The 26,500-nt window shown below is 47.6% G+C and overlaps 1 protein-coding gene across 1 annotated transcript; it reads left to right on the plus strand.

Annotated features, from left to right (window-relative positions):
• Nucleotides 1-10,068: 10,068 nt before the first annotated feature.
• HHEX (hematopoietically expressed homeobox) lies at nt 10,069-25,510 on the plus strand. The gene is made up of 4 exons (XM_028729791.2): nt 10,069-10,520; nt 20,386-20,564; nt 21,600-21,650; nt 24,495-25,510. The coding sequence occupies exons 1-4, from the start codon at nt 10,142-10,144 to the stop codon at nt 24,726-24,728; spliced, it is 843 nt and encodes a 280-aa protein (XP_028585624.2). The 5' UTR covers nt 10,069-10,141; the 3' UTR covers nt 24,729-25,510.
• Nucleotides 25,511-26,500: the final 990 nt, after the last annotated feature.

Raw genomic sequence — 26,500 nt, forward strand, 5'->3', positions numbered from 1 at the left:
TCAGAAGGTTATATATAATGATATTGTAGGTGGTCTAGCTGCTATACCACAATATAAGTCTCTCTCCTAAAGTATAAGATGGTAAGGCTACATGAAAAAGATGTACTGCAAGGATACAAATGGTTTGGTAGAAAGTCTGTAATATTGCAAGAATGCAGCTATGGAGAGAATATGTACCACTCATTCATGCACATCTGACTTGCAAGCAGAATTTGTTTGCGCCCTAGTATTTTTTTTTAACTGCCTTGTACTCCCAGGTTAACTTGCCCCATAATCTTTAAAAAGGTGCTGGCATTTAAATCTTAGTCCTTGACTTTAACTGGATTGTCAGTTATCCTCCTTGTAATGGTCTCTAATTGCTCAGGTGCCATTTTGTACTCTCTTCAAGTGAACAGCCAGGATCCTGTTCAAAGGCAGCGTTCCCCTGCCTCCTCCCTCTGCTTCTCTTATGTTGCAGGGTCCAGATAACAGGAAGAGACAGACAGATAACAGCCCCTTCTACAGATTTCAATGCTGCTTTTAGCCAGAGAAAAAGACGCCAGACAAAACCGAATCAATTAATTTGAATGATCTGCTGATTGTCTGTGTTAGTTATTCTCTCATTATCTTGCCCAGAGTTTAGTTCAGGCTCTTTAACCTCTGTCACCTAGGAAAAAGTTGGTGCTGTTCTAGGACATATTCTTATACATATGATGTAGTGAAATAACACCTGCGTGGCGCATGTATGTATATATATATACACCGTATATAACCGCAAAGCCCAGTGTGTGCTAGCTGTAGATATAACTTAAGGGGTTTGTTTCTGAATGCCTCCAGGTTCACCATTAGTGGGAAGGACAAATACAGTGGTCCCTCAGGTTACATACGCTTCAGGTTACTGACTCCGCTAACCCAGAAATAGTGCTTCAGGTTAAGAACTTTGCTTTAGGATAAGAACAGAAATCGTGCTCTGGTGGCGCAGCAGCAGCAGGAGGCCCAATTAGCTAAAGTGGTGCTTCAGGTTAAGAACAGTTTCAGGTTAAGTACGGACCTCCAGAACGAATTAAGTACTTAACCTGAGGTACCACTGTATCATATACACAGCAAAGTTGTCTGTCCCAGGACTGGGAGTCCTAGTTTCAAGTGCCCATTTGACCATAAAGCTCAGTGAGTGACCTTCGGCCAGTCACTAGCCTACCACACAAGTTTGTTGTGAGAAGAAAAAAAGGTGGAAGAACCATGAGCTCCTCGGATAAAGGGCAGGATATAAATTTAATGACCAATGTTGCTGTTCCAGGTGGTAACCACCTGTGGAGAAAAATGGTGACTCCCCTTGCTTACAATGGTAGGGGATTAATAGTAAGTCTTTTTGCTGTGTCTTTGGTGGAATTTGTGGGGTGTAACATAAGCAGTCAAGTACAACACTTCCTCTTTGCCCAGAGTGGACACGCAGGGAGGGTGCTACTCCAGCCAGGAGGACTTCTAGTCTGGAGCTTCCTCCCCCTGCGTGTGACCAGGTAGAAGGGCATAACCCTGGGAGACCCCATAAAAAGGCCGGTCATGCAGCCATCTTCCCTTGTTGTTCTTCTTCTTTTGATGCTGATACTGACGTATTTTGCTTTCTGCTGGCTTTCAGCCAGCAGCACATGGGCTCATTCCCATATGGGATGAACTCGAACTGTCTTCCGTAACTACAAGCTTAAGCCTGCTTTCAGGGAACCAACTGTGAACTGAATGTGAGTAAACTTCTTATTACTTTTAAAGAAGACAGTTGTGTCTTTATTCTTTTTAAGAGGGATAAAAGGGGAAATTACCAGGAATAACCCAATCTGGACAAAGCCAGGTTCGATTGCTTAAGTAAAGAGATTCAAACGAATCTACCAAATACACAAGGAGTAATCGATTATGAAACTGACTTCTCATTGCGGTATTATTCTGAATATAAAGTGTCCTGGCATCGCCTGATATTTGCTAAAAATGGCACTCAAGGCGGACAAAACCCAGATTATTTCTAGTTGTTTCCAGGACACCAGATGATAAACGGAATGATGCATGTATGCCTGTAACTCTGTCTATGTTTGGGTCATATCCCCATTTAATGCTTCTTGGCTTTGGTGTGATAATTCAACCCACCACAAGAGGTCACCCAATCCCCCCTGGGAGGCAAAGGCAAAGCTTCATAAGGGAGCATCTGCAAAGTGAAAGTAACTTTCTTCTGGCCAAGTGGCAATTGACATTACCACAATCATGGGCAACCTCTGTCCTCTGAGGTTTCATAGGTTTCTGCTTGTTCTAGATCTATTGCTCAGTGCAACCCCTGATTTTTTTCTAGACCATATTTTAACTTGATGGTAAAATAGGGTTAAAAAACCTTTAGCCCTGCTTCCTGAATTGCTTCAGGGATGCATTCAGTATAGGGTAGATGCCCTCTGGGGTTGGCATAGGGTGAATCAACTTGATTTGGGAGGGCACAGGGTGGATGTGGGGGAATAATAATAATAATAATAATAATAATAATAATGTCTGTTTATACATACCCCGCCCATCTGTCTGGGTTTCTATGCATAGCTCTACCCATCAGCCCCCAGTCAGCTGTCAACTGTACTCCAAAACATATGGAGGGCACCAGGTTGGGAAAGACTGTCCTACAGTCGCTAATGTTTCCCCTCTGAACACATTTCACAAATACACATGGGACAGGGACATGCTTGATACTAATACGCAGGAGCTGAAGAACAAACTCTAGTTCCTATTATTTGGAATAGAAAGCAACTGGGAACACAAAGAAAATTCCTGCAGAAAGTTGGGAGTGTGCAGGAGCTTACTATTATAAAGATGGCAGAAGGAAAATGGAATCCTATCTACATTTCAGAACTGGGACCTGTTCCATTGGGTGATACCTTCCAAAAAAATCCCCTGCTAAAAGAATGACCTGCTTATTCCAACAAAAGATGGCCAATGTCAACCTTCTATTATCTTGGCGTGCACACTTGTGCCTTAGTTTATTTGTTGCTTTTAATTCCAGGCGGATTGGGTGCTTAAGGGGCAAAGCTGATAAACTGGCAATTACAGGAGAAAGTCAACAAGGTGAGATGGCACCACCCAGGCAGGTGAACTGTTTGCACTGGAGAGGAGGGGAGACAGTCTCTCTGGACAAGACAGGCCCCAAACAGCAGAGATAAGAGGTTTCCCTTTTGACTACAGCCCCTGCTGCAGCTAAAATGATCTGAGAAGATAAATGGACATTCCGCTCAATAAACCTGTGGAAATACACCAGCTTTTAACAATTGCTAATTGATTTGATTTTCATTTAGTCCACCTTCTTTCCAAAAGTTCATAGAGGGCCATTTGCCCCTCTATTGGCATGCCATTCTGGTCCCTTGGGGTATATAAATTCAATAAATCAATTTTTAAAAATGCTTTTAGATTTATAGCCTATTGCAACCTTATCTAGCCTCTTCCATTTGTGGTTACCTTTTACTTATTTTTAAATAGATAACTTTGCAAGATGCTGTACATTTAATTAAATACCCAAGCAGCATGCAAAACCTTTGCCATTGAGTCACATGGGTTTATTGTGTGCCATTGTTAGGGAGTGGGCCTGGGGCACTGAGCGATAGGTCTTTTGTAACAGGCCTCATTGGTCCCGCCTCTGCTTTGCAAAACTTTGCATATAGGACAGCCGGGGGGGGGGGGCACCTCAAGGCCACCTGCTGGGGAGACCCAGCCACTGGGCATCTTCATCTCCCAGAGCCACCCTATATGTGGCCAAGGTGTGTCACGGGTTGGCGTGCCAGATCTTTAAGTTTCCCATCCCTGGTTTATCCAATACTCTCCTTTGCGACTTAAGTGATGAAGGAGGATGGACAAAGGAGAAGAAGAGGCGGGGCAATGGTGGGGAAGAGGGGGCTGCTAGGAGGGATGGTTTCATCATCAGAAGCTGCCTTAAGCACTTGGATCACACTATTAGTCCAGCTAGCTCACTAGCTGCCTACTTGACTGGAAGCAGGTATTTCCCATTCCCTCCTCCTCCTCCTCCTTAATAACTAATAATAATAATTTTATTATTTGCTACTGCTTTCTGGACTAGTCTTTCCCTTATCTATTATTATTTGTATCTATTATTATTATTATTATTATTATTATTATTATTATTATTATTAGTCTTTCCCATATCTATTATTATCTATATCTATCATCATCATCATCTGTCTTTCCCATATCTATTATTATTATCTATATTAAGGTAAAGGTACCCCTGCCCGTACGGGCCAGTCTTGACAGACTCTGGGGTTGTGTGCCCATCTCACTCAAGAGGCCGGGGGCCAGCGCTGTCCGCAGACACTTCCGGGTCACGTGGCCAGCGTGACATCGCTGCTCTGGCAAGCCAGCGCAGCACACGGAACACCGTTTACCTTCCCGCTAGTAAGCGGTCCCTATTTATCTACTTGCACCCTGAGGTGCTTTCGAACTGCTAGGTTGGCAGGCGCTGGGACCGAACGACAGGAGCGCACCCCGCCGCAGGGATTCGAACCGCCAACCTTTCGATCGGCAAGTCCTAGGTGCTGAGGCTTTAACCCACAGCGCCACCTGCGTCCCATTATCTATATTATTGGCATACAAATTTAACCGCAACACTACAGGCTCCCTCTGCTCTCCTGCCCACCTCCCTCTATTTTACATAGCCCAACTCTGTAAAATGGCTACAAGCTCAGACCAGCAAGGGGAAGGGGAAAACCTGAAACCTATTTTATTCTAAAAGTGGTGGAGAAGAGTGTGAAATTCCTGTGAAGGTTGTGTTGCGGTCTGCTTGAAAAACAGAATAACACCCCCCACCCCATACCATGGGCATAGTCAGGGGGGCAGCTGGCCCCTAAATCAATCTAAATCAATACAAATCTGAGGTTCTGCCCCCCCAACAATTATCTGCTCCCCCAACAAAAGCCTCCCCCCCCAAATCCTGGCCACGCCCATGTCCTACCCCATCTCAAGCACGAAGCCTGGAAAAACCCACGGTGTTTCGAACATTTCTGTTTCCCCCAATGGGTCCTTTTCATCTACCCATCCTGAAGCATTGGGTTTTACTCTGAGGAGTCCAGTCCCCTTCTGCTCAAAGAGAGCCAGCCTTCTCGGGGCCCGGGAGCCAAATTCTAGGTAATCAGTGGCTATTGCTTCTGATTGCAGACTGAGGCGATGGATGTCGATAACGAGGGGAGCGGGAGACTCTGCACTGGTTGTCTACCACGCGGGGGAGCGTCTGTGTTGCGCTTTCACTTGGGTTTAGCCTCCCAGGGGTTAGAGACCCGCCTCGCGCGACGTTCGCTCTGCGCGCTGGGCTGCAGCCTCTGTTCCTGCACCGCTCGGCGGCCGCCTGAGGAGGCGTTGCAAATTTCCTTCCCAACCACGGCAGAACCAAACATATGTTCCCCCATGCCTTTTCTTTTCTTTTTTTTTTTTGTTTAAAGGAGAGGGGAAGAGAGGGAGGGAGGAAGTTTTATTTTATCCAGAAAATAATTAAAATCTCCTGTATTTTTTATTGCTTCGAGTATCCAGCAGAGTGGAAATATTGAAACTTCAAGCCCTCTTGCATTAAAAAGTCACAACTGTTCCATTTTATGAGTTCTGAGTGTGTGAAAAGAACGGACGGGGACAGTTTTAGAGGGAGGAAGGGAGCCGGGTGGGGAGAGCAGGGTTTTTGGAGCCCCGAATGGCCGTAAAAACATAATACAATCGACTATAAAAACCTGCGAGGGTGATATTAAAAATTATGTAGCTCCATAAATGCGGCGTTTTGTGGAGAGTTGGGCTTAATCGCTTTCAGCCTCTAGAAAAAGGGCGCTGGGATCGCGAACGGAGATGGTGGTGGGGGTTTATTTGGGGGGGCACTAAAAATTAAGTGCCGATCCCCCCCCCGCAAACTCCTACTTCTCTTGCTAGGGCTTATGCAGCAGTCCAGGAATGCAATAACTCGGCTATTGAAACTTCCTTTTAACAAGGCCTATTGCCTGTATAAAAGTCAGCAAAGAATAATCTCCACGCCCCCCCCCCGCACTTCCCTCTTTATTTGCTTCCCACCACTAAGAGTACAACAAACCTGAGCTTGAATCTCTTTCAATCTTGAGGTCTCTCGCCTTTTCAAAAATAAAAAAACTGGGTGGCTTGTAAAAATATCGAGGGAGGGCTGAGGCTGGATTAGTTCCGATCAAACCCGTCGTTTGTTTGTTTATCCCCAAAGGGCAGCGAGGTTGGGGGTGGGTGGCTGGGTGGCTGGGTACTATTTTTTCCTTTTTCTTTTACTGCACGTGTCTTAAGGAAACTAAACTTGCAAATCCAACGCTTCCAGGTGAAAATGTTAGCCAGTTCGCTTGGGGTGGGCAACAAGGCAAGACCTTGAGGGCGCTCTAAGGTAGGCAGGAAAAAAAGTCATCAAAGAAAGGGATTCAGTTACCTATACCAGATTTTTATAAGACCCTGGCAAACGCAGTGGGGGGTGGCAGGCTCTCGCGCGTGATGAAGCCTCGCTGGCTCCATAGAACTTAATGGGGCTCCTGTAAACGCAAGGATTTCTGATCGTTCTGCATCTCGGTTGGGAACTCCTCGCTTGCTCTCCTGTGATGAGCCTCGTGGGTTTAAGATAGGAGCCACGCGGAAGAACTGCAAACGGAGCAGCTGCCCTTGCTTGTCTTCTGATGAGGACTTACGGAGACAGACAGACAGACAGACAGACAGACAGACAGACAGACAGACAGACAGATATATATATATAGATGTTCATATATTCATGAATGAAGCCAAGGGAAGGAAACCCCCCCTCTCCCCATGATACTTCAAGTCTTGGAAGAATGGGAGTGGCGACAAGAAGAGAAAGTATGGGTTTGGACGCTGCAATCCTAGCCCCACTTTCCTAGGAGCTTAAGCCTTAGCTGTCAACGTTTCCCTTTTTTAAAAAGGGAAATTCCCTTATTCCGAATAGGACTCCTCGCAAGAAAAGGGAAAAGTTGACAGCTATGGCTTAAGCCCCATTGAATTCAGCGGGACTTGCTTCTGAATAGCCCCGGTTGGGCTCGCACACTCCATCGAAATCTATGGGCCCAGCGAGTCCCATTGATTGCAACGGGAATAAAGCAGGATTCATTTCGCCCCACATCCAGCCCTTAATGTTCATAGCCGAGAAAAGTCGGTTTCCCAACGATCAGCGGCGGGAAAAGCCTTCTGAGTCAACGAAAAGGGCGTGTTTTCCTTCTCGGCTGGAGGAGGAAATTGGTTTACAAACGAGCCAAACCGTGGCGTGTTGGAGAGGGTGGGGAACAGGAGAAGGAGCCTTCCTTTCTCTGAATGAAGTTGGCTCAGCATGAAAGGCTACGTTTCTTTGCGTTTCCTTACCCGCCCGCCCCCCCCCCCTCGACGAGATGCAACTGGAAACGAACCGGGCGACTTCACTGGCCGAGGTTTCGTCTGCCTGCAACTGACCAAAAGCAAGCCAGAATGGACTTGAGAAAGAAAGAATCCTCTCGCAGTCAGGACATTTTGCTATTCCACTTGAAAGCGAGGTCCCCCCAATAAAGGGATTTTTAATTCCAAAAGAAGCCTGCGTGTGATCGGGCAGTTGACGCCCCTGACATCTGTAACATCTGTTTGCAGGAGGGAGAACGGAGGACCTGGAGAATATTCCGGGGGTTAAAATAAAAAACAAACTTAGAACGAACACCTGGGGAGCAAAGGGAGGAAGGTAACTGCGGTCCCTGGCATTCCCGTTTGATCCAGCTTGTCTCGCGCCTGGTCCAATCCTGCTGCTAGTCAATACACCCCCGCGTGGATCTGATGGTGACGACTGCGCTTGGCATAGCGGAGATCCCAGGTGTATATGGATCCGTGTCTGACGCCCCTGCCAGCCCCGGAAGGCCCGGGTGCAAGGAGGAGCAGGAGGTGAAAGGTCCTCGCGGCTCAGTTAGCACCCAGCCAGGAGATAAGTGGGGAGGAACGAGCCTAGCTTAGCCTCAAGACATCCGCAGCTTCTTCTTAAATGGGAAGGAGGAGCCGGCAGTTTCAAACAATGATCTGTCGGATCAAAGGCAGGCGAGCGAACGGAAGAATTAATGGGCAGAGAAGAAGTTGCAGGGGAGCGAGAGAGGAAACGATCGGGGAGACAGCGAGAGCTGTTCGTCAGTGGAACAGACTCCCACTAGAGGTGGTGAATTCTCCTTCCTTGGAGGTTTTCAAGCAGATGTCATGGATGATCTAGTTGAGATTCCTGCATTGCAGCTCGGCCGTTCTATGCTTCTCAATTGTTCCTTCATATTGCACGAAGGATATACACATATGGTCAGAGTGTTAGCCTATGAGGTGTGGAGACCTGAGTTCAAATCCTCACACACTCATGAAGTGTCTTCCGGTCACCACCTATAGGCTTAATCTACCTCACTGGGTGCGTGTTTCTGGGGCTAAGATTCGGGAGGGAGGAGACCACCCTGAGCTCATTGGAGAAAATATGGGATGAAAAAATCCATAAGGAATCAACAACTCAAACGCTGTTTAGTTGGGAGAGTAGGAGAAACTCTTTTAAACAAACTCATCGGCAAGAAAGAGAGAAGGAACAAGGGCCCGTTGGAGAACGGAGTCTAATACTCGCCCAACCTGGGCTCAGCCCCAGAACCTGTTCTGCAATATTTGGGATGAGCTGTGAAAAGGGCGGGAAGGTAAGCGTTCCCCTGCGCGACTGCAGAGTGCCTTTCCCGTGTTGCTGCGGTAATCAGAGTAAGCTGCCTTAAGCGGCTTCCAAGGCAAGAAAATGTGTCTCGGACACATATCTCCCCTCCCCCCTCTAGGTTGTTACAGAAGAGGTGCAAAAGAAGGGACACGCCCCCCCCCCGGAAGGTTTGGTTCCCAAACCGTGCTGGCAAAATCCCACTGGAATTTTGTGCACCTTTACTTAGGAGTCCCATTGAACTCAGCTAGAATTACTCCCAGGTCAAAATGCATCCATTCTGACTGTTCAGGCGACAGGTGGCATTGAACCAACCACTATGAGCACACAGGATCCGTGCAAAGCTTGGTGGTAGAAAGAATGCAGAGGAGGCGGAGGGAAGCCCTTCAAAAAGGCTGCCGCGGGCAGGATCCAGCCAGCTAGATCAGGGTTTTCATGGTGACTATGGTCCCAGTTGCCCTGAGAGCATTGACAAGTTCCCCTTGTGTAGTTCTGGGCTGCTTCATCGCCATTCTCATGATCATTGCAACTCCACAAGATGAGATCTTGCATGGAGCCCCAGACCGAGGGAGGCTGACAGTTATTTGGTGTTTCTTCCATTTGCGAATTATTGCACCAACTGTTGTCACCTTCTCACCACCAAGCTGCTTGGCAATAGTCTTGTAGCCCAGTCCAGCCTTGTGCAGGTCTACAATCTTGTCCCCGACATCCTTGGACAGCTCTTTGGTCTTGGTCATGATAGCTACTTTGGAATCTGCTGGATTGATTGCTTCTATCGACAGGTGTCTTTTGTACAGGTACTGTAACGAACTGGGATGACAGGTAAGACCTCTCCCTTACAGGAGATGCTTCTAATCTCAGCTCCTTACATACAGTGAAGATACCAGGTAGCCTGACATCTGGCTGGTTGATAGGGGATCAAATACTTCTTTCACTCATTATAATGCACATCAATCTCTGACTTTTGACTTCTGAGTTTCTTCCCTGTTGCTATTCTGTCTCTCACAGCTACAATAAACCTACCATTAAAATTATGGACTGGTCATTTCTTCATCAGAGGGCAAACGGGCAAATTTAGCAGGGGATCAAGTACTTTTTCCTCTCACTGTCCCTCTTGCTGTCAAGAACCACTTAGGAGCGTAGCTGGGGCCTCGGACTGATCCTCTGGGCAAACCCCCCCCCCCACTTTCCCTTGTGGATTCGCTCTGCGGCCGCTCCATCAGCTGCTGTGGATTGGCACCGTGGGGTTGGAGAAGGGGAGGGGGGAGGATTGGCCACAGGCGATGGGCGTGGCTTACCCGCTTGCCCAGCGCCCTCATTGGCTAGCCGGCGGCCTGACATGAGGCGGGCCCGCCCCCTCCGATTGAAACCTGCTGCCCGGAGGGAAGACTCAGAGCAAACTTCCCAGCGCCTGGGGCAGCAGGGCTGGCGCGAGAGCGAGGTGCCAGGATCGCGACCATGCAGTACCAGCCGCCCGCCCTGTACGCGCCCACCCCGCTGCTGCAGCCCGTGCACCCCACGCCCTTCTACATCGAGGACATCCTGGGCAGGGGCGCCCCGACGGGGCTCCCCCACCCCGCGCAGCCGCCGCCGCCGCCTCCTCCTCCGCCCACGCTGCCGTCCCCCAACTCGTCCTTCACCAGCCTGGTGGCGGGGGCCTCTTACCGGACCCCGATCTACGAGCCCACCCCGATCCACCCGGCCTTCTCGCACCACCTGGCCGCTGCCGCCACCTACGGGGCGGGCCCCTACGGCGCGCCCGCCGGAGCCCCGCTCTACCCGTTCCCCCGCGCCGTCAGCGACTACGCGCACGCCCTCATCCGCCACGACCCCCTGGGTAAGCGGCGCAGGCCGAGGGAAGGGGGGGGGGTGCAGGGAGGGGGCGCTCCAACCCCGGGGTAAGAAGCAAGGGGCTTTCCACATTGGTTGCGCTCCCAGATCTGCTGGCTCCTGGTCAAGAAGGATGGGATTCATAGACCAATTAAGGGGCCGGGGGGGGGGAGAGGATTGGGGAAGGTATGGGGTCCTCTCCCCAGCCCCTAACCTCCTGGTTCCCTTACCCCGCGGTCAGTTGACCCACTTACCACGCGCCTTAAGCCGGCGCTGCCAAAAATCCAGAGGAATGATTGAGATCGTGGTGAGGGCAGCGGGCTTCCGAGTTGGAAACTTACTTGGTTGTCAAAGAAGGACCAAGCTAAGTTTTTAAATATATATATATATTTAAATTAGAATAGCCGAGGAGCGAGCCAGTGACTATTGGACCCCAAACGTTTCTGAGTAGGTTGGGCAGTATAGAAGTTGCATTGAAGAGTGCAGATGATTCTGGAGGAAAAGGAAAAATCAGCTCCTCCTGGGCCTTAGGCCTCCCGAGAGGAATCGAGCGCCTCCACGGCAAATGTGACAAGAGGAGCTCAGCTTCTTCCGCGGCCTTTGGAGGGCTTTTGAAATCGGTGCGTGTGCTTGTGGACCCTTAAAGGACCCGGGTTTTGCGGCACCAGCTTTCGTGGGCCAGAGAACCCAGGGAAGTGGACGAAACATGAAGCCGCAGCTGGCCTCTTGCTTTTACACGAAGCGTGCAAGCCTGTGCGTGTTGACTCATAGTCCTCTGGCTTTCTGCTGGGGGCTCCGAGGACTTTGCAGCCTTGATCTCTAAGGGGTCACCGTCGTGCTAAACCTTTTGGGGTTGTTTTTTTTTTTTTGCTGCAACTGATTAACGAGGCTGCAAGGGAGAAACTATGGTTTGTGGCGGGGCAGTGAAAGAGCGAGCTTAGGCGCCCCACCACCGTAGCCGGGACTGGGTGGCGCTCAGCTGCAGCAGCAGCCGCCAGCCCCGCGCAGGGTGTGTCCGCGCTGTTCTCCTGCACGATCCGATCTGCAGTGCAGGAGGATTTGCTGGGAATTAAGTACGTGCGTTTAAAAACGTCGGATCTTGTCACTCCTCCTTCGCCAAGGCGTGTTCCTTCGCCAAGTCAGCTCCGCGGCGTCGGATGGGCCTTTAGGACGAGGGAGCGCGCAGGCCGAACGCTTCTTCTTTCTTTTGGGCACCGATTCGACTCAAAAGCATTTCTCTAGGTGTTAATTCGGATCGGAGGCTGGGGTGTGCGCGGTTAGTCCGCTGCGATCTCTCTCGCGCTGGTGGACTTGCCACGGGATTCGACTTCCAGTTGCAACAGGCGCGGAATCCTCCGGGCTTTCAGTCTTGCTCCAGATTCATTTCTTGCTGAAATGAATGGAACTGACTTACCGTAATCATGGCCAGTTTAAGTGCCATCGACTTCAAAAAAGCTTTCCTCCAAGCAGGGATCCAGCCTAACGGGTTGAAGTTCAGGTGGTTTGCAAAAGCGGGGTCACTCCGGAGGCGAAACGGATTTACGATTTCTCGATTATTTGTCTGTATTTGCGCTTGTTTCTCTTTCGAACCGGAAGAGGGGAGGTTGTGCCCCATTTGGCGTAAAACTGAAGCTTGCGAGGGCCCCGATTCTCTCTCCCTCCCCTCCCTTCCCGCCCCCCAGTCACCGCAGGCCTCCAGCAGACCTTGCAACGTCTAAGATTTGCAGGATTGGCTCGAGTTCGTGCTGTCTGAGAGCGGGTTGGCTGACCCTTTCCGTTCATACAGGATATCTTGAGCTCTTGATAGGAGTAAATCTGGGTTCAGAAGCTGTTAAGTGTTTTCCTGGCCGCCCGGAGCAGGCTCTTCCCCGGGAGTCGTGCACACTGCTGATTATTTTATCGACATCCTCAATACAGACAAATTCAGGAAACACTCGGCTTCTGATAGCCCGGATCCGTTTTTCTGATATTGTTCATTTCCTCTGTGTGGGATGGGGCTTTATGACAGCTAAAATAACTCGTTGCTTCCTTAAAAAAAATCAGCACATGCAGAAAAAAGAAGCCTGTTTTCACCAGAATTACTAAGGCCTGACGCAAACGAAATCTTGAATAACAATGTTTTTTGCATTTTTCAAAGGCTTCGGCCAGACAGAAACACAAACACCGACCGACAGGGTGAAGGGATGTGGGGCCCTTTGAAACTCGGGCGCCCGCTCTCCTTATTATGGCGTAGGATAAACTCCCGATGCGGGGCCTGTTTACTTGAAAGTAAGCCTTCTGTCTCCTAAGGGGGCTTTCTGCCAAGTGGATCGGCGTAGGAGGGCAGCCGCCTTCTGAAGCGATGTGTTTCATGACCTTACTAGCCTGCGTACTTTTGAGCCACATAGATTCCCCTCCCAAATCCCGGGAACTCTAGTTTGTTTGCCCCCGAGCTGCAATTCCCAGCACCCTTAAACTACGGTTCCCAGGATTCTTTGGGGGAAAGTAATGTGCTTTAAATACGCTTTAGATGTACATTGTGCGTGCCGTCCAAAATGTTATGGATCAACATCCCACCTCCCGTTTCCACTGCTTCGTCCTCATGCTGCAATCCTAAACTGCACAGTAGCAATGGTAGATTACACTGATTTCCGTAAACGTCGTTAGGATCGCGTTAGAAATGAATTATATATAGAAATATAAATATATTTAAGGAAAACCCCACCGGGTTAGTCTGCGTGAGCTCTGATTTCCGAGTGGATTATAGACATCCGAATGGATTACAGGCGTCTGAGTGGATTACAGGCACAGAGCTTCTTTCCGAGTGATCATGCATAGGATTGCTCTGTTGGTGTTTCCAGGCTGCGATCTTATGCAGCCGATAAATCCCACAGAAGCCGTGCACGGGAAACAGCACCGTAGTAATGGAACAAGCAGCCTCCCTCACAGGGTTGCTTGTGAGGGTGGCCATATATTGCAAGAGCACCCAACATGGTGCCCGGCAGATATTTTAGGACTACAACTCCCATCGTTCTAGACCATGCTTGGTGGGGCTGATGGGAGTGTAGTCCTTAACATCCGGGAGGATATCAGTTTGGCTGCCCTTGATGGACCGAAGCTGGTTATGGGGACGCTGGGGGCGAGCAACGAGCCAAGGCGAGATCCTGCTTCTCGGAAGCCTGACTCCTGCTGAGGACGGAACGGTTGTTCTATCTTTCTTATCGAGCAAAATTTATACACCGCTTAGTAGAACGAAAGACCTCTGCGCGGTGTACAAGTCTAAAATATACCTTTAAAATGCTAATTAAAAATTAAATGAAATAAGTTATATTTAAAAATAAATAAATACAAATCGGCAATTAAAAAAGCACACCTTATGCCTACTAAAATCATATGCTCGAGCAGCCTTGCTGGAACAAAAAAAAAAAAGTTTTTAGCTGGCGCTGAAAACAGCGAAGGTGCCTGCCTACTTTCAATCGGCAGGGAGTTCCACCGTGTACGCTGTGCCGATGAATAATTATGCGGCACTTGTAAAGGCCCCAGATCCGCAGGTCTATGTGGAACTTTCTTTGGTCTGATTCAACACGGCCAGTAGAGCGCTCTTAAATTTGTGGAAAAACTTTAAAAGCGCCAGTGTCAAATAGTTTTCTTGCGGCAACACTGGAATAGCGAGCCCACCTCAGAAAATAATGATTTTCCCTTTATACAAACGGGGAAACTGCTGTTTTTGAAGGCCCACGCTTTTTATGCACACACAAACTTTTTTTGTATTATTTGATATGATGCAGAACGTACCAATTAATTAAATGTAGCAATTAATTGCTACAATTTTTATCCTGCTCCCCCCTCCCCCGCAGAGATATGATTCTCTCTATTTTATCCTTAACAACCCTGTAAGGTAGGTTAGGCTGAGAGACACGGGCAGGGTCACTCACCCGGTGAGCTTTATGGCTAATTTGAACCCTGGTCACCAGGGCTCTAACCACTGCACCACCCTACCATAGTAAAAAACAAACAAAACCGTTTGCGTGGGGACGAAAACAAATCCATGTGTTTCAACGGGAGTTTTGCCCCCAAGCTCGCTTGGCAGCAGACGCTAAACTAAAGGCTCTTCTCTGCTTCCTCTTACACAGTTCTTGTCCTCCACTTCCGTGAGGAAGCAGCCCTAAATCACGTGGAAGTCAATTCCATTGAATTAAACCAGACTAGGCTGCAGTCCTGCACACGCTTCCTTGGGAGTAAGTCCCGTGAACTCCGAAGAACTTAATTTCTGAGTAGACCCTGTGCAGAATTGCACTGCCTAAAACCCCGGTTAAAAAATAACCCTTTAAGGGATGGGGTGTTGTTGTGCACCAGAATCGAAGTCACCTCGAATTTAATCCAGAGGAAACTGAACGGAGGTGCCTTCATTCAGATTTGGGGACAGGGCATGCCACGGACTCCGTGGGCGGAGTTCCGCGTGCTTCCACTTAAACTGGTTTACATCTCGTTCAACAAACCAAAGTATTTGGATTTTTGCGTGATATCATATTTTTAATAATTCGTCTCACCTTCCCACTCAAACCAACCAACCAACCAACCAACCAACCAACCAACCAACCAACCAACCAACCAGTTAATGGAAGTCTAAAGGTTCGTTGCACGGATGGCCTATACAGTATATAATACCCATGGGCGTAGCCAAGGGGGGACAGGGAGGGGCAGCTGGTCCCCAATAAATAAAAATACATGGCTAACAGAGGTTCTGCCCCCCCAACAAAAGGCCTGCCCCCCTAACAAAAATATTGGCTACGCCCATGATAATACATACGACTTTGCACGTTGAAAACATTGTATAATAGCTAGGAATTATTATTCTTGTTATTTCGATCTCCATTGTTTGGAAAGGAATCCCGCTGGTTCTGTGTTTATCACGTTGTTTTTGCGGAACTTAAACCTGAAAATGAGATCCAGGTTAATGAGTTTAGGATCGGGAGGCAAATCTGCTCATTCAAGGTTTCAGCCTTGTAGCTCCTTTAGATGGAGGGAAAGCCCACCAGCTAAAATGAAATTTACATCTGACTAAGCGCGCCCGTCTAGCTTTTACGTGGTTGGGCATTTCCAGCGATTTCCAGAGAATCTGCCGTCGCGTCAGGTGCCTCGGGATCCCTTGACACCGAAAACGGCCTCTTCCTACCGCCGAGCTCGTGAGAACGCCGTTCAAGCGCGTGTTCATTCCTGCCTAGGCGAATCGGGCTTGGTCGTTAAAGACCCGGGGCTCCGTTCAAACAATAAGGACTCCCCGTCCTTGCAGGGCAAACTTATGACGTGCTCTAGTGCTAAGGTCCGTGGGGCCCCCTCCTCCGACTAAGCGCGTGCACATCCGGATTTGTGGCACCAAGTCTAAACGCAAGCAAGCGCGCTCCATGGATTCAAAGCATATTCCACTCTCCCTTTCCCTCCCAGTGTACAAGCACCACTTTAAAAATGATCTTATTACTTATCTTGAATTTATTTACTAGTCGCACACACGTAAGGGCTCCAAGCTACTTAAAACCATTTTTATGAGCATAAGCGTCAGTTTTGTAAAATCTAGATACAGTACAGAGATAGATGATATAGATATAACGATTCCTTTAAAAACCCACAAAGCAATCCACAATGACAGCAGCAAAATGCTTTGAACAAACAGCTAGAATGTTGACTTCTCCCTCCCAAAAAACACACCCACATTTAAGTGTCCGGCTTAAACAATGTTTGCACTGGCAGTGCAATTCTCTAACACGTGTATGCAACGCCAGTTGGGGCTTATTCCCACATTCGCGTGCAGTGGATTGCAGCTTTACCTGTTTAGTAAGCGCCCAGGATTGTGCTGTTGATCTGGAATACCTGCGGGACCGTCTTTCAGTCCTCTTGTGGGCGAAAACAGGGACGAATGATGTATTATTATTACTATTATTATTATACACTGCATTTGTTAATTAGGGTTATTCATCTGCCCGGGTATCTGTGCTACCTATTGCCGTTCCTTGCGAATGGTTCCCAGACCCCCACTAGGGTGTTGATACGATTATGTGCCGAGCACATGATCACCAATCTGTTTCTGTAAAACAGGCATGACCAAACTTGGCCCTCCAGATGTTTTGGGACTACAACTCCCATGATCCCTAGCTAACAGGACCAGTGGTCAGGGATGATGGGAACTGTAGTGCCAAAACATCTGGAGGGCCAAGTTTGACCATGCCTGCTGTAAAAGATGTTTGAATATACAGTACATTCAAGCTGTGATTGTCACAGACTGTAATGTTCGCATCTCATTGCCATTCAGCTCCCACCTTACAATTTTCCCCTTTATGTAGCTGACTGCATGCATCTGAGGAAATGGGTTTAAATCCACGGAAAACGATAATAAACTCGTTATTCTTCAAGTTGCTTCAAGAACCTTTTTTTAAAAAAAAATGCAATCGATGAAAGAGTAGAATAAAGCAGTAGCTTGTTAATAAAATAAAATAATAAAATAAAATAAACACCGAGAAAAAGACCATCAAGATGATGCCAATTTTCTAAGCGTGTGAACAGAATTTTTTCTTCATGTATAGAACTCGTGAGTTGTAGTCCAGCAATATCTGGTGCTCGAAAGGTTCCCTTCATTCACCTGGATTAAGAACTGCGGAAACAAAGTGCGCACGAGGTATAATTAAGTGTCCGAAATGTCACAAGAAGTGCAGATCGTTTCAGATGACTTTCGAAGGGCTTTAGATGCGCCCATCCTAGCTGCGATCTACAATAAAATAAAAAAGCCAATATGGTGTAGTAGTGGTTAGAGCGTTGCACTAGGACCTTGGGAGACCAGCGGGCCAATCCATACTTGGCCACTGTAGCTCACTGGGTAACCTTGGGCCACCCACAGCCTCTCAGCCTAACCTTCCCCACAGGGTTGTTGTGAGGGTCAGAACGGGGATGGGGCAAACAGAACGTGTGCACCGCCTTGAGTCCCTGGGAAGAAAGGCGGGTGCGCCCGTGTAATCATAACACATCGAATTAATCAACTAAAAATGGTGTTTACTAACCAATGGCGGACAGCTATTAGACGCGGTCGCTAAGTGGAAACTTCGCGTTCGGGTGTCTCCGAGACCTCTCTGCTAGGGACGGAGCAGAGAGGAAAGCCCCGGGGGTTTCAAGGCTGGCTGGCGAGGGGTGGGCGCGCCGCCTCCGGGTCTGCGCGTCTCCGGCTCCGGCCTGCGCTGCGCTGGCCGCGCTCAGCTTGCGGGGAGCCTTGATTTGCCTTGGGAGGCGGCTTCCTTGGGCGCGAGAGAGCCGAGAGGAAGCCTTGGGTGTTTCTTCTTCTTCTGAGCAAGAGAGACCAACAGGAAACACATTGGCGGAAATGTTGCCATCAGCCCATTGCGGAGAGCGACTTAAACTGCCCTCTGGCTGATGTGACAAATCGGGGGAGGCTGGAGCGGAAAGTGAAGCCGCGAGGAACCCCAGGCGGCTCCGGGCGCAGCACCGACCTCACAACCGCGGATTAGCCGCCCCGGATTAGTGACTCCGCTTTGGAATCTTGTGACGCACTTTGCCCGCCCCCAGCTTTCAGTTAAGGACCCACGTCAACCTCAGAGGGCTATTTGAATCCCAAAAGGCATTTACTACCCCCTTGGCAAGCGATTTCAGGATACTTTTGTTGTGAGTGTATGTACAAGCTATATACGTACCTTTGAAGCACATGCAAACACATAAACTCACTCCGACCGGAATTCTGGGAAGCGTAGGGTGCTAGGAATTGTAGCTGCGGGGTGGGTACTACAGTTCCCGTGGTTCTTTTTTTGGGGGGGGGGGTAATGTGATTTGAATGCACTTTAAAGGTACAGTGTATAGGAAGCCTGCGTTTGTCTGCGTGTAAACATATATGTATGTACAAACACATACAAGTGTGTGAGTGTGTGCATATGAAGCGACGTACAGGTGTATATTTTTCATTCCCTCCTACAGTAACACCTGAATCAATCTAGAAAATGTTGGTTCAGGTATGTCACCGTAACAGAGAATGAAACACAGAAGGTGTTTTCTTCTTCTTCTGATAATAAGTGATGACTTTTGTTTCTTAACATGTCAGCTGTTTTGAACTTCCTTCAATATCTCCAAAAGGCATTGCGGTATCGTCTCCTAGACCGGCGATTTATTAATTGCTGCTGGAAAATATTTTCATTCAGCAGGAATTCCGAAAGAACTCAGTGGTGGCTCATTCCCCTTTTAAGTTTCTTAATTAATTGATCAATTAGATTATTTAATTGACGGTGCGATCCTGGACATTTTCACTCAGCAGAAAGTCCGGCTGTACTCAATGGGGCTGACTCCGATTTAAGTTTGTTTTTGGATAGTGGTAGCACCGCAAAAGTATTTCACCGTTAGGGAGTCAACTAAACACTGGCTGCATCGTAAAAGGCAGGGCCTAATCATAGGATGGAGGATTACTGGCACAAAGTGCCAGTTTGATTAGGCTGGGTGCAGGAAAAGAGGTGTTTGAGCTGGCCCAATCGGAAAACGCCGCCCTTTCCTCGATATGTCCCGGGCTTCAGTCGAAGTGACCGGCACCATGGATCTAGAAAGCGGGGAGAAGCCAACCAGGCAAGGCAGTATCCCTTTTTATTTTATCTGCGTCGGCATTGCTGGAAGGGAATACAGTCCTTGGAACAGGAAAGAGTCGGCTGGGTCTCCGGCGGCTTCTCCTTGCGTCGGCCTGGGCTGCTCGTGTAAACGCCGGGCGAGCGGACCCAGAAATCGGAGTGGCGCCTGAAAGAAGTGAGCGGTTAAAGTATGGGAACGTGGCTCTCTCTTTAAGCAAAAGTGAACGAACGACGTTGGTGTGGAGAAAGGACGAAAGTGGGACCCATTTGCTAACAACGGTGTATTTATTAGCCTTTGCGAAGAAATGATCCATTCTGCACCTGCTGGTAACTCAGCCTCATTGAGCTCAACGGAGTTCAATAGGCATTGCAGCATCAGCCCCCTCTTAAGCGTCTTTTTACGGATCTTGCTCATTCATTCATTTCAACGGTTGATAGACCGCTTCTCACCGTAGTGTCGAAGAGGCGCACGTTGAAGTTACAAAAAAAAAAAAAGAAAAAAAAAAGGATCAAAAGTTGTTGCGTGTGTTGTCTTCGGGCACCTTCTTGGGAGAATTCATTCGATGTATGCCGTTTGCACGGATTTCCAAAATAAAAAATAGAATAAGAGTGAATAAAAGGTGGCTAAGGTTTTTCGCACTTCCCCTTCGCCTGCCTATGCATCAAATAGGCATTTCAGTACAAGTTAGCTCCATGGGAATTTATTTCTTAGTATTTTCAGATTCTGGTTTTATGGGGTACCCCTCCCGGCTCAACTCTCTCTCTGTCTCTTTAGTTGGCAATGCACATTACTTGTCAAAATATGGTGAGCTAGCCCTGCTGCGCTTAGGGTGCCCTTCTGCGCATTCTGAACCCGCCTCTGGACTTCTGTTCCAAGTCCTGAGCAGAAAGGGCACTAAGGTTTTGCGGGCGGTGGTGGTGGAAGAGAGCTGGAAATTACTCCAGATTAAATATCCCTGGAGTTGAACCAGCTGAGCGTTCTATGGAGTGAAGTGAACGTTCCATCCGGTGAACTGAACATTCTATGGGGTAAACGGAACGTTCCATGGGCTTGAATCAAGTAGAGGGAAATTCGGATTAAATCAGACTTCGCCACCGAGGGCGCCCTCCAGATGTCGCGGACTGCAGGTAGGAATTGTAGCCGGAGGGCATCAATTTCGGCGAAGAGGGGTTTGCGATCTTGGCACAAATGGGGATGTGGAAAGCTTTGCCCCTGGACGCTCCACGGGCGTCGAGGTGCCTTGCAATGCGGTATTAACAGCGCCACTGTCTCTCCGTCTCCCGCAGGCAAGCCGCTGCTGTGGAGCCCCTTCATGCAGAGGCCGCTGCACAAGCGGAAAGGGGGCCAGGTGCGCTTCTCCAACGACCAGACCATCGAGTTGGAGAAGAAGTTCGAGACGCAGAAGTACCTCTCTCCGCCCGAGAGGAAGCGCCTGGCCAAGATGCTGCAGCTGAGCGAGAGGCAGGTGAGGCGACGCGAGGAGGCAATTGAGGGTGACCCTTCCAAGACGGATTCCGACTAAATGTCAGTTATTTTCCCTTCACCTCCTTAGTGATCGTGCCCGAACGGTGCAATCACCTGGGTTCGGATGATGATATGATATGATATGATATGATATGATATGATTACCATATATTGACATACCTTGGTTTTTAGGAACAGGGTTGTTTTTTTTAAAAAAACCTGGCCACTTTACATTGGCAGCTAACGATTGACTGGTTCGAATTAGGCTAAATTCCTCTCTCACCACCAAAGGAACCCGCACAAGCAACGCTGACACAAAACTCCACATATAATAAGTAAAATAGAAACATCACCACCCGACCCCACCCCCACTCATCTTTCCCCCCCTCCACCTCTTGCCCCTTATTCTTCCTAATGTCTCAACAAATGAAACCGATTTGTTGTTGTTTTTTTAAAACAGTGTTACGTGGAAAAAAATACGAGAGACATTGCACATACCTTTGCAAATCAAGAAAATCTTTAATAAAAATACATTTTAAAAAAAGAATTAGGCTAAATTCCAAGAAATGCCTCCCCCCCCTTTTTTTTTTTACCTGATATCACAATAAAGGAAGATCCGGAGCAATTTCTTGACGTAGGGAGTAGACTATACGCCCAATATGCAGCCTGGCCTCTCCGAATTTCTCTCGGAAGCAAGAGTACAAACACATACGTACCTACTTGGAAACAATATTCAATGATTTCAGCGAGGCTTACTCTCATGCAAGTGTGCATAGGTTTCTTATTATGCTCTTCCTCCCAACAGGAGCCCATGGCACAGGACTGCAGTCTCAAGTCCCACTGTGAAGGGGTGGAATTTAAGCTGTAACCCTGTATAAACTTTATTGGAAATAAGCTCTCTAGTCAACTCAGTGGGTCCCACTTCTTGAGAAGGCATGATTGCCATTACACTGTGGGTGTATTGAGGACTGTAGTCTTTTCATCCATCTCTCTAATATCCCCTTTTCTCTCTTTTTGCTGTTGTTGGATTGCTTAGGTTAAAACTTGGTTTCAGAATCGCCGGGCTAAATGGCGGCGTCTAAAGCAGGTAAGAGAGATCCTCCTATTCTAATAATAATAATAATAATAATAATAATAATAATAATAATAATATAATAATAATAATAATAATAATAATAATAATAATAATAATAATAAAATTTATTTATATCCCGCCCTCCCTAGCCGAAGCTGGGCTCAGGGCGGCTAATAACAATAAAATAGTACAACATTCTAAAATCATTTCATTCTAAAATTAATTCAAATCAAATTGATGGCAACCATTGGGCTAGAGTTCTGTGAAGATTGCCAAAGGAGGGAGTCAGGCTGTGCCCTGTCCAAAGGCCTGGTGGAACAGCTCTGTCTTGCAGGCCCTGCGGAAAGATGTCAAGTCCCGCAGGGCCCTAGTCTCTTGTGACAGAGCATTCCACCAGGTTGGAGCCACAGCCGAAAAAGCCCTGGCTCTGGTTGAGGCCAGCCTACCCTCTCTGTGGCCTGGGACCTTCAAGATGTTTTTGTTTGAAGACCGTAAGTTTCTCTGTGGGACATACCAGGAGAGGCGGTCCCGTAGGTATGAGGGTCCTAGGCCGTATGGGGCTTTAAAGGTTAAAACCAGCACTTTAAACCTGATCCTGTACTCCAGGATCCTCATTTTACACACACAGAGAGTGCTGAGGAGGCTGTTTACCCTCTTCAGCTATTATTATTATTATTATTATTATTATTATTATTATTATTATTATTATTTATTATTTATTATTATTTATTTGTACCCCACCCATCTAACTGGGTTGCCCCAGCCACTCTGGGTGACTACTCTTAAGAAGACGAACAGTCCCATTGGGATCTCTGAGTTGTTGTTTAGCATGAACCTTATTCCTCCCCCTGCCGCACCCCAAAATTAGCTCTGCTTTCTGTCTTTCCAATGGGTGCCAATTATGTTACTTATTTTGGGAGCCCTAGAAAAAGACATGGCCACATTAAAAGGAAAAGGAGCCGCTCCGAGTCATAAGAAGAGCCCTGCTGGATCAGGCCCTATTCCAGTATCCTCTTCTCATATGGAAAGCACACAAGTAGGATCTGAGTGCAACAGCTCTCTGGAGATTGAGAGGGATAGAGAACTTAGCCCTGCCTTGTCCCTGACTAACTGTTCATCTGGCTTGACCCATGAACTGAACGTGTTAGGAAAACGAGTGGGACCCTCCAGTCATTTATTTCTGAGCACCCCCAGTGAAACAGGCAGAACTCCTTCACCATCATAGGATCACACCAGTGATGCAGCCCAAGTCAATGGACTCATTGCTTTCTTGGGGTTCAGTATGCATAAGCATCATTTCCCACTGACAAACCCAGCGGGGCTCTGATTCAGATGACAAAGTGGCCCTTAGAAGTGCTAAGATAGAATCAGAGTTGGAAGGGACCCTGAGGGTCATCTGGTTCAACACCCTGCAATGTTGGAAATAGAACATGCTCCCTGGAGCTGTGAACATAGGTTACAGTGGTACCTCAGGTTACATACGCTTCAGGTTACAGACTCCGCTAACCCAAAAACAGTGCTTCAGGTTAAGAACTTTGCTTCAGGATAAGAACAGAAATCGTGCTCTGGCGGCCCGGCGGCAGCAGGAGGCCCCATTAGCTAAAGTGGTGCTTCAGGTTAAGAACAGTTTCAGGTTAAGAGCGGACCTCCGGAATGAATTAAGTACTTAACCCAAGGTACCACTGTATATGCAAAAATGGCAGGCTGCATTCTTTGCTTTAAGGAAGGAAAGAGTAAAAAAAATCCCAACATCCTCTGAACAAACTCCACAATCTGTTAATGAAAATCAAAAACAAATAATTTCTATTGCAGTACCAAGGAGTTTTGGGCATGGTCAGCCACAATCCAAAACAGACACTATGCAGCCCAATCCTATGCATGTTTACTCAGAAGTAAGCCCCATTGTAAGCAAGTACAGTGGTACCTCGGGTTACAGACGCTTCAGGTTACAGATGCTTCAAGTTACAGACTCTGCTAACCCAGAAATAGTACCTTGGGTTAAGAACTTTGCTTCAGGATGAGAACAGAAATCGTGCAGCAGCGGTGCAACAGCAGCGGGAGGCCCCATTAGCTAAAGTTGTGCTTCAGGTTAAGAACAGTTTCAGGTTAAGAACGGACCTCCAGAATGAATTAAGTTCTTAACCCGAGGTACCACTGTATTCTATAGAATTGCAGCCTAATCCGGTAACCCTTCTGATCATCATGGTTTTAGATGGAAATTCCACCATGTTCCATGGGGCTTGCGACCAAGTAAGTGGTCCTAGGGTTTTTCCCTGATCACACCCCCCCCACCCCCACCTGTACTTGTGAGAAGGAAAATAGTTGTGATTTTAATTGGTTGGTATCTCTGTGAGAAGGGACGCGGGTGGCGCTGTGGGTTAAACCACAGAGCCTAGGGCTTGCCGATCAGAAGGTCGGAGGTTCGAATCACCGCGACGGAGTGAGCTCCTGTTGTTTGGTCCCAGCTCCTGCCCACCTAGCAGTTCAAAAGCACGTCAAAGTGCAAGTAGATAAAGAGGTACCGCTCTGGTGGGAAGGTAAACGGCATTTCTGTGCGCTGCTCTGGTTCGCCAGAAGCAGCTTAGTCATGCTGGCCACATGACCTGGAAGCTGTACGCCGGCTCCCTCGGCCAATAAAGCAAGATGAGCGCTGCAGTCCCAGAGTCGGCCACGACTGAACCTAATGGTCAGGGGTCCCTTTACCTTTACCTTATCTCTGTGAGATAGTGGAAGGGTTAAAAATGGTTTTTATAAATAAACCCCTCCATCCTTGCCTCCCTTCCCTCCTACTTGACTGCCCCAGTGTTTCCTTCACCTGGGATCCTTCATTGTAAATTTTCTCCCTGCCTTTTTCAGGAGAACCCTCAAGCTAGCAAAAAAGAGGAAACCGAAAGTGGGGACAATCACCAGGATCCAAGACAAGAGGACTGTCTGAGTCCCGACCACAATAAGGAGACTTCTCCAGGGAGACCACTGTACACCCCATCACCAGCCTCCCAGGAAGAGCTGGATACTGACATCTCTGATGATTCAGACCAAGAGGTGGACATTGAAGGTGACAAGGGCTATTTCAATAGTCCTCATCAGTAGTGGTCCCCTTGAGGACGGACTTTCCCTCTGCTTGCACTTTAAGAGGAGTTGGCTTGACAAAAATGAGGAGGGGAAATATAACTCTAAGTCAGTGTTTTTGTTGAGACAATCACCTGAAAAATGGGGCAGATCTTTTTACTTTGAAATGACAGGAAAGAGCCTGTGTTTGTTGATAGATTTGTACAGTGATCAGTTTTTATATCCTCCTGGGAATATAACTACTACTACATCTTCTTTGAAGACCTTTAACTGGCTGAGAGAAAAAAACCACACCAAACAAACTGGATGAAAAGGGCCCTTTTGATTCCCCAAGGAGAATTTCACTTCTGGGATGGAACCTTTGCAAAAAGACCTTTTGAATGTTGCAGGACTGAAACAAAATGTTTTGAATCTTGGGCCCAGGGGTCCAAAAAGTGGGGAGAGAGTGTAGCAGATACCATCAACATAACCTTACTTTCATCATCTGAAAACAGTGGTGCAGTTAGGTAATTTCAGATGCTGGGCTTGTGGGACTTTCTCCTTCGATCATATCGTGTATTATTTCACTTAACACTTAATTCCAGTGGTCTTACAGGGATGCTCTTCAGATGAGAATATGTATCACCTCAAAAGGTGGTAAACCAGCCTTAATGCATTTGAGGGCCCTCTGGTTCATCAGTGGGGTCACCTTGACCTCTGCCCCAAAGTCCTGCCCCACTGACTGAAAACAATGTATAACCAATGTGGGCATCATGATTTTTTTTAAAAAATGTTTTTATTAAAGATTCTCTTGGGTTACAAAAGCATGGACATTGTCTCTATTTTCAGTTCATAAAGTCCTTTCTACATATCAGCTATATTCAATGTGAGACATTAATGCTGTATGCAGTATAAGGTTGGGGAAGAAGAAAGGTGGGGAGAGAGAGCAGGGGGAGGGGTTAGTAAACTTTCATTCCTTTACATGGTACACAAGTTTTTGTGTCGGCATAATGTGGGTAGGTTCTCTTTCTATTCATTTATTAGTTATTGGCAGCGAGAGAGGTTGTGGACCCAGGACATGGTTGTTTGCCTTCAGTATACTGCAGTAAGTTTCGTTTGCGTGTGTTTTGTTTGTGTGTGTGTGTGGGATGTTATTGGTTCAAGTTAGCTATATTGATTTGTATGCTGTTGGTCAGATCAATGTGGGTATTATGTGAAGTGAGTTCTTAAATGATTGGAATATGTGTGTGGGAAGGAACAATGGCATGGGCAGGAAGAGAACTCCCTTATCTTTAAGAAGAATGTTGACAAGCTGGAACATCCGCAGAGGAGGGCAACTAAGAAGATCAAGGGTCTGGAACCAAGCCTTATGAGGAACAGTTGAAGGAGCTAGGTATGTTTAGCCTGGAAAAGAGGAGACTGAGAGAAGATATGATAGCCATCTTCAAATATCTCAAGGGCTGTCACATGGAAAAGGGAACAAGCTTGTTTTCTCCTGCTCTGGGGGGTAGGTCTCAAATCAATGCTTCAAGTTCTGACTACACATCAGGAAGAACTTTCTGACAGTAAGAGCTGTTTGACAGGAAAACAGACTTCGATGAGAGGTGATGAACTTTCCTTCCTTGAAGGTTTATAAGCAGAGGTTGGGTGGCTATCTGTCAAGGAGGATCTAGCTGAGATTCCTTCATTGCGGGGGACCATTCTATTATTCTAAATTATTCTTCCCTATTGTGGGATATACACATGTGTATTGTGGGGGCTTGTGGTCAGAGTGTTAGCCTAGGAGTGGGGAGACCTCTGTTCAAACCTCACTC

This window comes from Podarcis muralis, chromosome 6, assembly GCF_964188315.1.
Source record: "Podarcis muralis chromosome 6, rPodMur119.hap1.1, whole genome shotgun sequence".
In the NCBI taxonomy this organism is placed as follows: domain Eukaryota; kingdom Metazoa; phylum Chordata; class Lepidosauria; order Squamata; family Lacertidae; genus Podarcis; species Podarcis muralis.

Excerpts from the sequence above, each read along its gene's own strand:
- HHEX (XM_028729791.2), top strand. The coding sequence starts at position 10,142 with ATGCAGTACCAGCCGCCCGCCCTGTACGCGCCCACCCCGCTGCTGCAG. Across the intron at positions 20,565-21,599 it reads TGCAGCTGAGCGAGAGGCAG|GTTAAAACTTGGTTTCAGAA; the intron begins GTGAGGCGACGC and ends TGGATTGCTTAG. Across the intron at positions 21,651-24,494 it reads AATGGCGGCGTCTAAAGCAG|GAGAACCCTCAAGCTAGCAA; the intron begins GTAAGAGAGATC and ends TGCCTTTTTCAG.